Source organism: Diplotaxodon limnothrissa, linkage group LG15, assembly GCF_057381915.1.
Source record: "Diplotaxodon limnothrissa isolate DT_005_m linkage group LG15, D_limnothrissa_male_GT1.1, whole genome shotgun sequence".
In the NCBI taxonomy this organism is placed as follows: domain Eukaryota; kingdom Metazoa; phylum Chordata; class Actinopteri; order Cichliformes; family Cichlidae; genus Diplotaxodon; species Diplotaxodon limnothrissa.
In genome coordinates, this window is record NC_140610.1 from 39,789,426 (window position 1) to 39,805,753 (window position 16,328).

The following is a 16,328-nucleotide window of genomic DNA, read 5'->3' on the forward strand; positions in this document are numbered from 1 at the left end:
GACAATGATTGTGGTGCCAATGGCAAACAAGAGTTGACTCAAATTATTAATGACTTGGGAGAGATGAGCATAGGAAACGACGATGTTTTCAGGGTTTTTTTTTTCTGCGCTGCAGAAAATTGTAAAACTACTGTGAACTTGGTGGATCTGTCCAGATCTTTGACTGGAAACTACTTCTATGAATGAGTGGTTCAAAAATGTGTAAGTGAAAAGCTGCCACATTTCAGGTCCCAAAGTCAAACGAACACTGAGGGATCACTGAGAGCTAAAAACGGTCCAACTTCTTTCATCTTTAATAAAATGATCAGCGTTGCTGCTTTACCAGGTTTAACAATTAAGTTTAACATCCAGGCATCCATGAAAACAGAGTTTATTCTATTTAGCTGAGTTAGAGGTTAGCGGGAAGTTAGCTCGCTAGTTTCCACCTAAACATGATCCTCATAATCAGTGTTACTAATTCATACACTGGTTTATCATCTAGACTTTTTGTCTCATCCAGCACCATGATCAGGTCCAGTTTTTATTTCATCTTTGATTTTTCAGCTGCTGTGCCTGAGCAGCCTCCAAGAGACCCTTTGTTGCAGTTAGTCTTTCTCCAGAAGCCATCTGGCTGCTTGATCCAGCTCTGGCTGCTGCACCGGGAAAGAGCAGTGAGGAGGTGGATTGATGAATGAAATTCATAACAAAAATTCATAATGGACTTTTTCCATTTAGAAATGATAAAAATCAGCTTTCTTTTTAATTGCTATTAACTGACAGTCAGATAACCAGCTTTTAAAAACATATTCATAAACACTTTGCAGTCAACAAAATTTGCACAGAGGTTATAGATGAAATAAAAGTATCACGTGTGTTCAAGGTGTGTTTATAACTCTGTTATTGTACATATTCTGTGTTATACATCATAATCATTCCAGTCATTTTTTTTACTGTTTTAATCTTTATAAAACTGTTATTTATTTATTTATTTTTGTGATTTCTGCTGCCCTATTGGTCTGGTCTCTCTTGAAAATCTGAGAATGTGATATTCATAATAAAAGGATTTAAGTTTACTGCCAAAAAATGATTGCACTTCATAACAGAAATGTGCTAACTGGCTTGAAATAGATTGAAACTGTTATGAGATTGCTTCAGGGAGCAGACATGACACCGTCTTTTAGGTTTCGCCATCACTTTGTATTATGCGCACAACACCACCCTCCTCTGGCTTCCACATGAACTGCACCTTAAACATCAACTGTTTACAAATGTCATGACACAAACAAACGTTTCAATACCGTAAATCACTTTTTGGACTGCGATCACTTTTTGGCACAACATCGGCTCTGATAACATTTAAAGCGCACTGAAAAACCATTCTTTAATGCTAAAAACCCATTATCAGTTGTAATTATTTATTTATTCATTTAAATTTCAGATATCGATCTTCATTTTTGTAAACTGGTGAATTAATGATTTTTTAAAGAATTAAAACGACAAAGTTTGGCAATATATTTTTTAAAAAGGATGAATAAAACAGTAAAATAAAATGAGAAATATATATATATATTAAAATCTATGATAATTAGACGAACTTTATTTTAAATAAATAAAATTGATTTTCGGTGGCACTGGGTGTCATGGTGATGATGACGTGTTTGAGTGCAGGTATAAAAGCAGGAGGAAAAAGTGGAATTCGGGTTTCACGTTTGAGCGCAAACAGGAGCTTTTTCCCACTAGTGCTGTGAAAACTCGGATTTTTCAAGCTACAGCTAACGTTTGAAAATCTTCAAGGATTTGCAAAATGACTTCTTCAGACTTCAGTCGCGAGACGCACCTGCTCTCCCTTTTCATTGAGGAGGTGTTAGATCAACGCTATGGTGAGTACAGCAGGCTAATATGTCAGAGTGCTAGCAAACAAATACAACTTAGATTTTTGTCTTTTATTGTTTGGAAGTAGGACTTCATGAGTGTTAACATTTAGGATGAGATGTTTCATACCTGAGTAACATCAATTTTAACATGTGCCAGTACGCTATAAAGATGGCGCCATGTTTTTTTTTAATTGCTAACGACTTAAGGCGTTGGAGGACGCTGACGTCAGCGCGCGGCCGTTTTTGCATGTAGAGGGTTTGAGTTGACATGTTTGGGCCGCTGGCGCTGAGTTATACGTGAACGTTTCATAGATTGTGAATGTGTAAAGCTGGAGAAGCTGGAGTTTTAAAAGTTCACAGAGTCGCAGGATGAGTTTGAGATTGAAACAGTGTGTGCCTGCAATAAGGAGGTGGGAGGTTTCTCACCTAAATGTAGCTGCTTTATCCTCAAAATATCGATGCTCAACTAATATGAAGATATTACTCCTTAATGTGAATGCGTATTAAAACCTCAGTGAAAATCCACGCAGCCTTACACACATGAAAACTTTTACCAGGTGAAAAATGTGAAGGCTTTCATAAACAATGAGTTCTGCTGGGAGCTTCTTACTGTTTGTGTGGAAGAGCTTATGATGATGTAAAGCCATGTCTGGACAATTTAAATTCAGGCTTTAATTTGTGTGATCACATGATTAACGTAGACGCACGCTTTGCTTTCTCGTAGCTGATCTGGTGAGTCCAGTCACTGCACCTCAGATGGTCGTCACTAACTTGAGGAACCGTGAACTGAGCAGGAGGCATCTGAACTCCATGTCTCACCTGGTCCTCACTCTTTACCATAGCCTGGTGACTGGGTCCAAGGACTTTCCTTGCATACCTTTTAAAGGATGGTTCCACCGGGACCTGGTGACGACACCATTTGTCAATGTGAGGCAGAGCCAGAGAGAGAACACCACTCCTTCTCCTCCTACGGACTCACCAGCTGGCATGATGCTGCCGCCTGCGGGCTCCAGCTCTCATCCACGCTTCCTGACTCCAGTTCTTCCAGAGAAAGCAGATCTTGCTGTGCTGAAGGCAGATCGGAGGAACTGTGTCCGCACCCTGACTGTCGACGGCCTCCCCGTCACCAGAGTCATCTCCACTGTTTACCAAACAGAGGACACTGAGATGAAGAACCGCTGGAGAGTAACAGACTACAGCGCGGACGGCAGAGTTCTCACTTCGGTGCTCTGCCGTTTTCTAAATATGTCGGCAGAGCGTGCTAAGAGGAAGGCGGAGGAAGAGAGCAGCATCCGGAGCCCGACTCAAGCAAGGAAGCGCTTGAGATTATAATATACAGTGAAGCATGTCGAACGTCAGCAAGCCTGAACAAAGTGGTAAGTAGTAAATAGTGCTTAAGGTTGTTTCTAAAAGAATGTCCTAAAATATTTGAAAATCGTCGAGGTTTTAACTTTTATTCTTTCTTTTCTGCCTCTTGTTTCTAAAAGTCAGGCAAAAGAGTCACGCTGCGAAGAAACACCACACAGAAGATTTTCCCTCAGTAAAATGGTAAATATTTTCATCTTGTTATGACGTTTGCTCACAATAACCAGGAGTGTTTCTGAAGTGATTCACTCTCATTTGGTGTTATTTGATCCAAAGACAACTGAGGGTCTTCAGAGCAGCGTGAACGGGCGTCATCTGAGAGCAAGACAGTCCTGGCGCCTTTGTGGTTCCCTCCAGGTACTCCAGCTTCATCCCACAGTCCAGAGAGATGCAGTTAGGTTGAATGTGAGTGTGAATGGTTGTCTGTTTCTCTGTGTTAGACTGACCTGTCCAGGTTATACCCCCGCCTCTGGCCCCATAACAGCTGGGATGGCTCCAATGGTTAAGCAGAAGAAATGGATGGAAGGATGATCCAAAGAGAAACATTGAAGGCCCTCTCACAAAAAAAGATAAGAACTCATTTTACACATTGTTGAAACATCCTGAAAGTTATTTGTTGTGTTTAGAATCTGGTTGAACTGTCATTAGAGTTTGTTTCGACTTGTTGTTCATTTCTTATTCGGTTCAGCTGTGTTTCTATGTGTCCTTAGTTCCCATAATCAGCCTCCTGTGTGTAAATATAGTGTCAGTCTCCCTTTGTCCCTTGTCAGAGTGTTAGTCTCCGTCCCCTCGTGTTTCCTTGCCTCAGTAGTTCTGTTTCCTACAGTTTTCCCCCAGTATAGGTTTTGGTTAGACTTTTTCAGTTCCCTTTGTCAGTCTTTGTATTTGGTATTTCCTCATCAGTCTCATCACTTTCCTCTCCAGAGAGAAAACAATAAAAAGACCTGAAGAGACGTCTATGCAAACGCTCTCATTGTGAAAGATAAGTATACATCCAACTAATCTGTGACTCTGTCACAGCTCTGATCAGCAATTCTTTCAGGTTTGTCTGTTTTGATGATGTTATTAATTGTTATTATCCTTTATCCAGTTAACTTTCAGAGAGGAGCGGAGGGAGGAGCGAAGCCAGCGTGCTCTGTAAACTGTCATTAAAAAAAAGATAAGTATATATTGATTTTATATTATTATGACAGCTCCTCCTCAGTGAACACTTCCTCTAGTTGCTGAAATCATTTACTAATTTTTTTCTTCCTATTTGTCTTTTGTTTTTCAGAGAAAACAGAGGAGCCAAGGTGACATTAAGACCTAAGACAGGACGGATTGAACCCTTTCTCGTAAAAAGATAAGTATTCACTCTGCTTTTAATCAGAATATTGATAAATATCTAAAATTCTGCTCACCTGGTTGATAAAGTTACTAAAATGATTCCCTCTTTTCTGTCATTTGTCCTTTAGAGAGAAGATGAGGAGAGTGAACGTCAGCAAGAATGAACAAAGTGGTAAGTAGTAAATAGTGTTTAAGGTTGTTTCTAAAACATCCCAAACATTAAAAAAATTGTTGAGGTTTTAACTTTTATTCTTTCTTTTCTGCCTCTTGTTTCTAAATGTCAGGAAAAAGAGCCAAGATGAGAAGAAACTCCACACAGAAGATTTTCCCTCAGTAAAATGGTAAATACATTCATCATGTTATGACGTTTGCTCACAATAACCAGGAGTGTTTCTGAAGTGATTCACTCTCATTTGGTGTTATTTGGTGTTTGTCTTTGAAAGGAGAGGAGCAGTAACGACACTGGGAGACAAACAACAGGATGATCCAAAGAGAAACATCAAAGGCCCTCTCACCAGCTTTCATTTATTAAATTTGTCTTTACTGAACGATTTCTGGTGTGTACTTGTGTTGATACTCAGACAACAGCTCGTCTTTCTGTTTGTGCTGGAAGATTCAGGCAAACACATATTACATATATATGATTGTTATATGACACAGTTTCACATTTAGTGCTATATGATAATGATAAGGTCCAGTTTAATGGTATTGCTAGTGTCTAATGAAATGAACACGTGATTTTCAGATCCAGCAAAGTGAATATTTTTCACTGTGGATAAATTACATGGAAACGTTTAATGAGTCATCAGCTATTTCACTACAAAGATGATGTGATTAAAGGTTCTCATACATGCAGGTCAGAAGTTTTGCTCCATCCTGGATGTTAAATGCTGATCAATGTTTACACATATCTGCACATTTCTAACAGCTCATTTCACAGGTCATCAGTCTCCTGACTGCATATGCAGAGTTTTATCATCACGTGTTCATGGCAGACAAACATAATTATGAATTCTTGTTTTAGTTCCATTCAGTCACTCAACATCAGGTGTCTGCTTGTCCTGAGCTGTGAGAACTACAGTGAGTTGCTTTCCTCTTTAGCTTAGTATTAATAAACCAGGTCGTAGGTGGGCACCTGCATCAAGGAGTCAAGAAGCATATTTTATTGTTTAATGGTGAAAACAATGGATTGTTGGTCATTTGTTTAATGGAAAGACTGAAAGTGCGGCCTGGTGTTGACTTACACTTATTCAAAGTGATGAAGTACCAACAGATACTAAAAGTCACAGCCTGAAACACGTCAACTGCTTTATTATTTCTAGTTATAAATAAACTGTCAGTTTATGGCCCCTGTGGCTCGATCAGGCCCTTCCGGGATGTGGAGATATTTATTATTTACTATAACTTGTGCTTATGTTGGTTTTTGCTGTGGTTTCGCTACTGTGTTTTTCTCTTTTTGCTTGTTTTTATTTTTCCAGCAGGTGATCAAACAGATTTTTAGTGTCTTCTCTCTCTGTGTCTCTCTTCTCCTATCTTTTTGCTTTCCATCTCCTTCTGTTGAGCATCTTCCCAACTTCTCTTTTCTTCATCTTTCTCTTTCCCATCCCCAGTCCTGTCTGTTCTGATTGTAATAATTTCAAGGTAAAGAAAAGAAAGAAATAATAAAGAGCTAATACACTTTGACAATCAAGTGGACCAGTGTGGCAAAAGCTGTAATGATCCATTTGGGAAAATAAATCTGTTGGACTGGTAAACTAATATACTATAATAATACGGTATGAAAAATGGCAAACATGAGAATTCTGTGTGTTTTCCTTCTTATCTGCAGACTAACAGTCCACAGGTTTGGTGCTCAGACTCTGATTTGTTCCCTGGAGATGGAGGAGAGAGAGCACAGAGGACAGCAAGGTGGAGGAGTGAAGGAGAAGGTGGTGCAGCTCAGTGTCCAATCAGGAGTGAGCATCTCTATATATGTATATAGAATATATATATTTCAAGTTTTTGTTGTTTTTTGTTTTTTAAAGCAAACACTAAAACTGTCACCCAGACCTCTGAAGATAAAGATAACTAATCATAAATAAAGGGAATATTATCATGATGAGGACACTATCAGAGGTAGTTCAGGGAACTGTTATACTTCAGATACCAGAAAAATCGTTTTTCTTTTCTTGTTTTTTTGGCTTAACTTCATGGTAGGCAAAATGAAGAAGAGTGCTAAGTAAGTAAAAGCTGCATGGCAAAACACACACCTTCACTGCAGATGCATGCACAGAAACCAGTATTTTTTGTATCTTAAATATTAAGTAGTGTGTGTACAGTAGTCAATATAATGGGATGTGTCCTAAAGCAGCGAAAGAAGAGTTCTTACAGCATTTTGCAATATTTAGGATTTTATTGAACACTTTTACCTTTCAACATTTGTAACATTAGTGAGTAATGAAGCATTGCAGAATAATCCTGTGTTTTTGATTATTTATTGTACACTACAAGTAAACAACAATAAGTTAAACATCTGTCACATCTGTCAGAAGCTTGGATACATTTACTCCTACAAGGATTTTACTCTTATGAAATGTAAAAAGAACACTGAAATTATATTTTACAGAACACTGAAATTATATTTTACAGTTTTTCACATAAACAGTTTTGCTTTGCTTACAGAAACTATAACTTTAATCTCAGCCAAACCGATTTACTCAGGAACAAATAAAATACTAAAAAAAAGCCAAACGATAACATTTTTAAGTTATCTAAGTGACCTATATATGTTTAACCTGAGTAGCGAAAGACTGCGGTGGGTTTGAAAACGATTTGCCAGGAGTCCGGTGTTCTCACAGCTCTAGTGAGCCTAGCCCCCGGCTCGCTATCGAGCTAGTGGGTAACAGACGTCTCTGAAAACGTCGGAGCGCTTTTGAAAATATGTGGTGTCTTGATAAACTGAGCAGATATTTGAGGTTTACACAGTTACAGTCTCGCCTGAAAATATGTGAAACGTTTATTTTGTGACCTATAAAGAATAATAAGAGTAATACTAAAACTAACTAGCTGCCGCCATTGTTGGAAACTGAGCTGGGCTGCGCTATGAATTCTGGGACACAGCTACTTCTTCTTCTTCGGGGTTTAACGGCAGCTGGCATCCTTGTACATGCAGTGCTGCCATCTTCTGTTTCAGTCCGTTATTACACTCTTAAATCCTGCTACTTATTCCTGCGTCTTTTGGGATCTTACAAAGCTTCAAACGACGCGTCGACTTTTGATAGTCAACGCAATCGTGACTCTTCGAGGGGGGGGGGGAGCCCAAGATGGCGCTCTGAGCAGTCACGTATCGCTGAGCTCTGCGAACCTGGCCTTTTTTAAAATATATATTACACACAGTGAACAGAGACTTTATTTACGCCTACGCAATAGTCATCTTTTACGTCTCATTTTGGTATCTATTTGTGAACCAAAATGAGCAAACCCGAGAAGAGAAAGACCGAATCTAAGAAGTTGCATGCTAACAGTGGCTCCGTTAGCAAGCTTGCTAATGTTAGCCAAGCTGCTCAGTCTTCTCTCGCTACTGAGATGCCCGCCGACACTAAAAATACTCTCATCGACTCCATGCACGACTATTTGGAGGCAGTTTCCGAACCGCTTCAGTATTCACGGATGGAAGAAGAGTTTCCCCCTCTCCCTATCACTCCATGTGCCTCTCCCGCTGGTAAGCTAAGAAAAGTTGCGGATACGGAGACATCTACGGTTCTCTCCCAGCTCTCATCACTTACCATGTTGATTAACTCGAGGTCAGACACTTGAAAAAATGGTGAGTGACAACTCCATAGCCATCTCCGAGATGAAAAAAGCTGTCCAAGAGAACACTGAACATATCACAGCTGTTAAGGAGTCATTTGATGCTGTCTGTGCTGAGTTAAATGATATGAAGAGCAGAGTTGTCAGTGTTGAGGCACAGCTCGAAAAATATAAAGCAATCGCTGAAGCACAGGAAAAGCGCATCTCTCACCTGGAGAGCTATTCACGGCGTTGGAATCTGAAGCTCTACGGTCTGACCGAGAGGGACAAGCAGGACGTGCGGCAGGAGGTAATCAAAGTCTGTAGATCAGTCATACCGGAGATGCAAGATAAATCCCCCGACGTCGTTGACACCGTCCACCGCATCGGTCCCAAGAGGTCCAACAACAACCAACCCAGGGGAATCATCATTCAGTTTACATCCAGGAGCTACCGCGATGCTGTCTGGCGCGCTGCTAAGAAGTCCACCTACCTGAAACGTAACAACCTAAAGCTGGCTGAGGATCTGTCCCCTGACGACCGCGCCCGAAGAAACAGACTCTGGCCGTCTGTGGAAGCTGCGCGCAAAGAAAACAAGCTGGCGTTCTTCGTAGGAGGTCGTGCGTTCGTGGAGGGAAAAGAGATTTTTCCAGCCCTATAATTTGATCCAAGGTATTTTGAGGTGAAAACTGAAGTATCTTAAGATTAACTTGGTTTCACTGCCGTTCTTTTTTTGTTTGTTTGTTTTTGTTGTTGGACTCATAAAACGATCAGAGTTAAACTGATGCAGTTTATTTGTTATAAGTTTATTGGTCTTCAGTTTGGCTGCAATATTTTTACTGAAAATGTTATGAGCAAGCTGGATAAGCTTCTTTTTATTTTTTTTTATTTTTATTCTTTTTTTGAATAATTAGTTATTTAAATGGAGCAAGAAAATTTCTATTAAGCTCCCTTTCAATGCTCATATGTGAAGCGTTTATTTATTTTATTTATTTATTTATTTATTTTTACCACATTGGTTTTATTGTTCTAGGCTATTGTATTCCTATTATTATTCAAGTTCACAATTTCCTTACTCAGGGGTTGCAGTTCTCATCTTATATAGGACTCTCTTAAGTGACCAGGTTCCCAATTCAACTGTTCTTCATTTACTTGGTCTAAGCTTTTTCTTATTTGTCACTTTTAATTTTTGTTACTATCATTATGTCTCTGTCTGTTATTTCTTTAAATGCAAGAGGTTTAAGAAACAATGTTAAACGTAAGGCTATTTTTTTGTTTTGCAAGCAGTTCAATTCAGATTTCTGTTTTATACAAGAGTCTCACTCAACAGAACAAGAAAAAACATTTTGGAGATCGCAATGGGGAGATGATCTGTGGATGTCCCATGGTACAGAGCATGCTGCTGATGTCTGCATACTTAAAGGAAGATTTAATGGTCAAATCTTGAATTCTGACATAGATAAAGATGGTCATTACATTTTTCTAATAGTTGAGGCTGCACACTCTATCTATATTTTAGTCAATGTGTATGGTTTTAACTGTCAGAGGGAGAATAAACTATATTTTGATAGGTTGGAGGAGCGCCTACTGCGCTGGTTATCGAAATATCCCAATTCTTTTATTATTTTTGGTGGAGACTTTAATACAGTGTTTAACAGCTATTTGGACAGATGGCCTTCTAGAAGTTTAGACTCTAACTCATTCATAAGACTGTTTGCACAAAGATTCAACTTAGTCGATTCTTGGAGGGATTCTCATTCGTCTCAGATAGCTTATACATGGTGTAATAAGACTCAAACCAGACACTCACGTATCGATTTTTGGCTTATCTTATAAGATTTAGAAAAAGTTAAAACGGATATTTATCCTACACCACTCTCAGACCACAAAATGGTTAGCTTATCGATCCCGTTGTCATCCTCCCTAATCACTAAAACCTCTTACTGGAAGTTAAATAGTACCATTCTTGAGCATAAAGAAGTGATTTGTGAAGTTCAGAGATTCATTAAACTTTATTGGAGTAAAGCTCTCACAAATAATACATTTTGTAGTAACTGGGAACTTTTGAAATATGAAATTGGAAAATTCTTTAGAAAATATAGCAGTGATTTAGCAAAAAAAAGAAGATCTGATGAGACGCAAGTGATACAAAAGATCATATGCCTTACTTCCAAACCAATAGACACCCTCAGTGAATCTGATAAGATAGAACTGGTTGACCTGCAGCACAGGTTAGATGAGCATAGCAAATAGCACATAGCAAAATATTGTTCAAACTTTTATTGCAAACTTTATTCTTCTAGTTATTGCCCTGAAGGTTGTCTGACTTGTTAAAATTCTTTAGACAAAATTACTCAGCTGAATGAGGAGGATAGTCAGCTTTGCGACAGATCAATTTCTTTGATTGAGGTTGCAGATGCTATAAAACATCTAAAGATTAACAAATCACCTGGAACTGACAGTTCGCTGACAGTTTAGCCCCGTTTCTTTTAGAAGTTTTTAAGGAAAGTATGGATAGAGGTGCACTCCCTCCCACTTTATGTCAAGGTTTGATCACCCTCATTCCAAAACCAGGAAAGGATCCTTTGCTCTTAGACAATTGGCGACCAATCTCATTACTGAATAATGATTATAAGATATTGGCACAAATTCTGGCTAATAGAATGAAACCTGTATTAGATCAAGTTATTGATGAGAGTCAGTCTGGTTTCATGCAGAATCGTCATATCTCAAACAACATAAGATTAATTTTAGACATAATAGATTACCCAGAACTTGTACAGGATGATAGTCTTATTCTTTTTTTAGATTTCTACAAGGCGTTCGACTCCTTAGAGCATGAGTTTATTTTTACTGCTTTAAATAAATTTGGGTTTGGTCAGTCCTTCTGTAATGCCGTTCGGACACTGTATTCCAATAGTAACAGCTCCATAAAGCTTGCCACTGGTATTTCCCCAAGATTCTCTCTAAAGCGTGGAGTGAGGCAGGGTTGCCCCCTATCCGTATATTTATTCCTTCTTTCTGTGCAACTCCTTAATTCACACATTAAACTCAGTTCTTTAAAAGGCCTGGTCATTGCTAACAGAGAAATACTCATAAGTCAGCTGGCAGACGATTGTTAAGGTTCAAAATATTGGGGATGGAGACAAGAGAAAAAACCACAATAACAACACTGGTCCGGCCGGGTTGAGTCAAACGATGATTTAATGATCACACACGTGGGAGATGGACACTGATGCAGACAGCCTCAAAATCTCAAAATGGTGGAGCATTGCTCAAACTTTTATAACCTCTGGTGCCTCCACCTTATCATAAAAAGCCTAAACATTCACATGCTCTCTCTCACACAGCGCCTAAGCTACGACCTTGGCTCCCTGTTTATCTGCTCCTGCTGAAATGGGGCAGAAAACTCCAGCACACTCTGTTCTCTTCTACTCAGACAAATTAGACAATAACCTTCTGCGAACAGTATTTCTTATAACTCAGCAATATAATGCATCATAAAACAATATCATTCATTCACAACAAGTCAGCAATTTAATGTAATGCAAATCAGTTTAACTAATGCAATAGTTATCAGCTTCTTCTAATTCAGGAGAATAATGCAAACTAAAACTACATAATAATTCACAATCTTTAATTAGGGGTATAACATGGCATAAAATAATATCATAATTTTACAATTCCCCCTGATGAGGTCATTAGAATAATGACCTCACAAACACCCTGTAGCTCAGTGTGGCCGGGTTCATCTCTTCTCACTCCTGAGGTCCTTTGTCCCCCTGACGGGCAAACCATATGTAAGATGATCTCTGTGTTTGCGCAAGTCAGGTGCAAGACAAACTATTACTACAAGGATAGCAGGTCCAGATGACACTCCCCTGTTCTCCCACAGCTTTATTTGGTGTTCCCTTATACCATTCAGACGTAGACTAGAACCTCTGTCCGAAGAGCTCTTAACCTTTATTTTATTGCTGCAGCTACCAGTGTCGTCCAGTTGGGTGATCCTCTGCTCTTAATTCTTCAACCTTAGGGGTTAGACAACCCTTCAGTCGTAACACAGATCAGGGGATTATTCTGCTCCGATTTCAAACAACGATCTGTGTATTCTCCAGAAAAAGGAACAGGAAGGTGTCCCCTTTTTGCCCAAAAGCCTCTCGAACTTCGTTGGTCTGGTGTTCCCGGATTTCCGCCAACCCCTTCATGGTTATTGCTGTGTTTATGGGATCCATCCTTTTGTGGTGACTAGCTGGAGCCCAAACGCCATGACCCTTGGACCCAGTTGATGTCTCGGCAGTCACTGTGTCTGACTCTGCTACGGAGGATCCTCGCATCTGTGTGACCTCGTCTGGTGTCTGTTCCTTTCTCTGTAAGAGACAGAAAACCAAAACACCTCTCTTCCTAACCCTAATAATCTAATGTTCTTATCTACTGACCTTCTAGTGATTCAGAATTGGTCTAAAACATTCAGAATGTCCCAGGGACTTATTCTAATCATATCTTATGTGTGTGTAAGCATGTTTGCATTTAGCCCTCCGCACTCAAGGCATTTCTTACACTTTATCAGTCCGGACAGTCACGCCGAACGAAGCTTCTGACCTTCAAAAGGCCGAGTGCCAACTCGTTATAAGCACATTTGCAAGGTGTGTCTGAAAATTATTGAAACCCCTCTTTTTGACAAAAGACAAAAAATTAACAAATCTTCTAAACGCTATTCAGTTCATTTCAATGAGTAATGATTAAACATGAAAGTGATAGTTTATGCTTTTTCACTGATTCTCTAAAAGGTCCGTCTTCTCGGACCGCTATTAGCTTAAGCTTTACCATTCCTAAATTATTAAAGACACAAATGAAGTTATAAAATGTTCAAATAATCCTTGTTTGATGTTAAAGCTCAACCTTCCCCCCCTTTTTTGACACATTCCAATGTGTCAAATCAACGGAGCTAGAACATTCAAAAAAAAAAAAAAAAAGTTAGGCAGCTACAAAGTTTCCCAGACTCTTAAGGTGATCCGCGTGTAACGTTCTGACTCAGGTATTTAATATTTTAATAAATCTCGTTTAATTAACTACCACTATTTAAACTAACCTTAAAGACATAATTTAAGAAAAGATCACAAAGAATAACATGATATCAGTGTTTTGTAAGCGCGTGCGGCCTTCTATGCTCGAAGCCTTTCCCCTCAATAGATCAGTCAGACATTCGCGCTGACTGTAGCTTTTAACCCTTATTAACTTGAGCACAACTCTACAATGAGCAACAAGTTGCAATATGTATAAAAATGATCATGGTTACACCTGCAATGAAAAATTATATCATTATCCTAACACCTGTAAATAGAAGATTCATCAGAAGTTATAACAATCACAGGAACACAGATGTTAGTATAAGGTCAAAAGCTTCAATAAATGATCATCGATGCAATGCTTGTTGCATGATTCTCATACAATAATAATGCTGACATTGAAAATAACAGTATAACACCCCCTTTTGTCCCGTTTCACTTGACACCTAAACGTTTATAAATGCCTCTTTAATTCTTGATTTTATTTCCCCCTTTTCTCCCCTTACTGACCACAGCAGGGGGATCTTAGTTTTGAATCAGCCATGAATCCAGCTCACCTGATTCATCAGTGAGCTCCACCATCACTGGCGTCTGACAGGGTGGCGCTGCATACTCTTCCTTTAATATCACTATTTTCAACCTGTTAATGAGAGTGTTTAAACCTGAAGTCGACTACGTCCACAACAAGTCAATACAGCTGTAAATGTGGCCAATTATCAATCTATTACCAATCAATAACAACAGATAACTTCTATTTTATGCATGCTTTTAATCAACCACTCACCCAGAGGATCTCCAATCCCAGCAAGTTCCTTCTCCTCCTTTAATGAGTCTGTCCTCCTTCCATGCCCTGGTAACCGGTCCATCCAGAGCCATATGATCTCAAATATACATACAACAAGCCAAACCACACCTTGGTCACACCAACCCCTTTCCACCCCCAAGATGTCCAATGCCACCCTAGTATGGACTGTCAAATGTGGCTTTAACGCTGACTGTTCTGACAATCCATTTTATAACGTTCCTGGTCAGATTTGCCAATCTCTGCACCAGAGTTTTAAACGTTTCGCCATTTTCATTAGGTTTTATCTTTTATCTAGTTTCGACTCCAGATTTTCAATTTTTTGCCAGTTGTATTTAGTTTTTACCAATTCTTTGCTAGTTTAGTCTAGTTTTTATTTTCTGAAAATCCTTAGTTTGAGTTTAATTTTATTTGTGTTTTGCAAAAGTTAAGTGTAACAAAATCTCAGTTCCATCATATCAGTCATGCTCTTCTAATTATCCTTGGGTGTTGAGACTAATAACTATTAACTCTTGCCACACCGAGTGGTCCTAATTTTGGTTAAAGTTAATTGATAACCTTTTGAAGGCGATTGTTTCACACCTTTATTTAGATGTCCCAGTCCTGTTATCTCGGGATACATCACGCTGCCTTATCTGGGGTTAGCTATTTTCTTGGGATGCGAGTTAAGTGGGTGAGCTCTTCAACGAGGGGGAGCGTGCTCCCCCTGATGAGGTCTTCTAGGTAAGCTAGGTTAACCTTCTTGTGTGAGCTTTTCAAGTGCACTTTTAAGGTTTGTGGGATTTTTTGTTTTATAAATGTCCCTCAAGACCCCCTGATGACCCAGTAATTCATTTTTGCGCACTGTAGTACACATTTAGTTTTTTGCTTGTAGCTCTCATACTCTACTTGCCACTCCTCTAAGTCCTGATGTTTCTTAGAGAGGACAACAGTACCTTTAAAATTATGTCACATGTGTGGGGGTGTGGCCTTGCCAATTGTTTTTCCCACCTTTTCAAAATGGCTGGCGTGCCCACAAGCACATTTTATGGAAGAGAGAAAGGTAAGCTTGATATTTACATTTAAAATGTTTTGTTAAACTCAGATTTTTATTTTATTCAAAAAATAAACATCTGGTAAATAATTTCAGGGGTCTTTAAGAATTAGGCTCATTTACTTTCACAGGGAACATGACTAATTTATTAATGTGTGCTCTACACATTGGGACTTTATATTTATATTTATTTCACTTTTTCCTAATACCCAACTTTTGACAAAGGCGGAGAGAATTCTTAACACAATTATTAAGGGAGATTCAAACATAGATTTTTCAAAATATGAGAGGGTCAGGACCCACTAAAAGCCACAGAGAAGATTATCGAGATGCAGTGGCAGATGTAATAGAGAAAGACACAGGGCCACCTGGAATCTGTCGTCCTATCTGGTGCAAAACCAACATGTAGTAGAATCTGGAATTTTGATTTTGAGTTAAAAATAAAATATGGGTAAAATGCAGAAATGTTTTCCAGTAAAGAAAAAATAAGAGTCGCAATTATAGTTGAATCCATAACACCTAATTGTTTCTACGAGATCACGTCGTTGCTGAGAGTTATCAGTGATCTCAACGTGTGAAAGAACTCACAGTATCTGGGGTTTAAGCTCCTCTTGGCTGAGAAACCTGGGACAAACATGTGAACAAGACCTGAATAATACCAGTAATGAAGACTTCTCTCCAAAGATCAATAAAAGGAAGCCCCAATCTGATGAGAGTCTAGCAAAATATGGTTCACTCCACTTGCCTGAAATGGTTAGCAGTCCAAGGCATTTCAGTTGTAGAATGATTGGGTACAACAATGAAACAGATGTGAGATGAGGGAAGTGCCAAATGTTCCTTTGTGTCTCCAAATAAAATCAGTACTTCCTCAGATATCCTAAATAATTGACTTTTGTGAAATAGAAAGTTCAGTGCCATCACTTATTCCTAAACCAATAGTTTACAATTAGTGAAGTGTCAGTGACTTCTGGGTTGGTCCCTGATCTTCATCTTATGAGATTGTTATTTTAATAACACTTGATTCATTTAAAAGAAAAAAGAAAAAAAAGAAAAAACGAAAATATTTTCTCCCTGTTTTTTCTTATTCTCTGGGTCTCAGGAGGACATTACGTCCC

At 38.9% G+C, this 16,328-nt stretch overlaps 1 protein-coding gene across 1 annotated transcript; it reads left to right on the plus strand.

Annotated features, from left to right (window-relative positions):
* The first annotated feature begins 1,783 nt into the window (after positions 1 to 1,783).
* Positions 1,784 to 3,185, plus strand: LOC146617988 (uncharacterized). The gene is made up of 2 exons (XM_085373417.1): positions 1,784 to 1,859; positions 2,578 to 3,185. Exons 1-2 carry the CDS (start codon positions 1,784 to 1,786, stop codon positions 3,183 to 3,185), a joined length of 684 nt encoding a protein of 227 aa, XP_085229543.1.
* The last annotated feature ends 13,143 nt before the right edge of the window (positions 3,186 to 16,328 follow it).

Coding starts and splice junctions, on each gene's coding strand:
- LOC146617988 (XM_085373417.1), top strand. CDS start 1,784: ATGACTTCTTCAGACTTCAGTCGCGAGACGCACCTGCTCTCCCTTTTC. Junction 1,860..2,577: donor GGTGTTAGATCAACGCTATG/GTGAGTACAGCA, acceptor GCTTTCTCGTAG/CTGATCTGGTGAGTCCAGTC.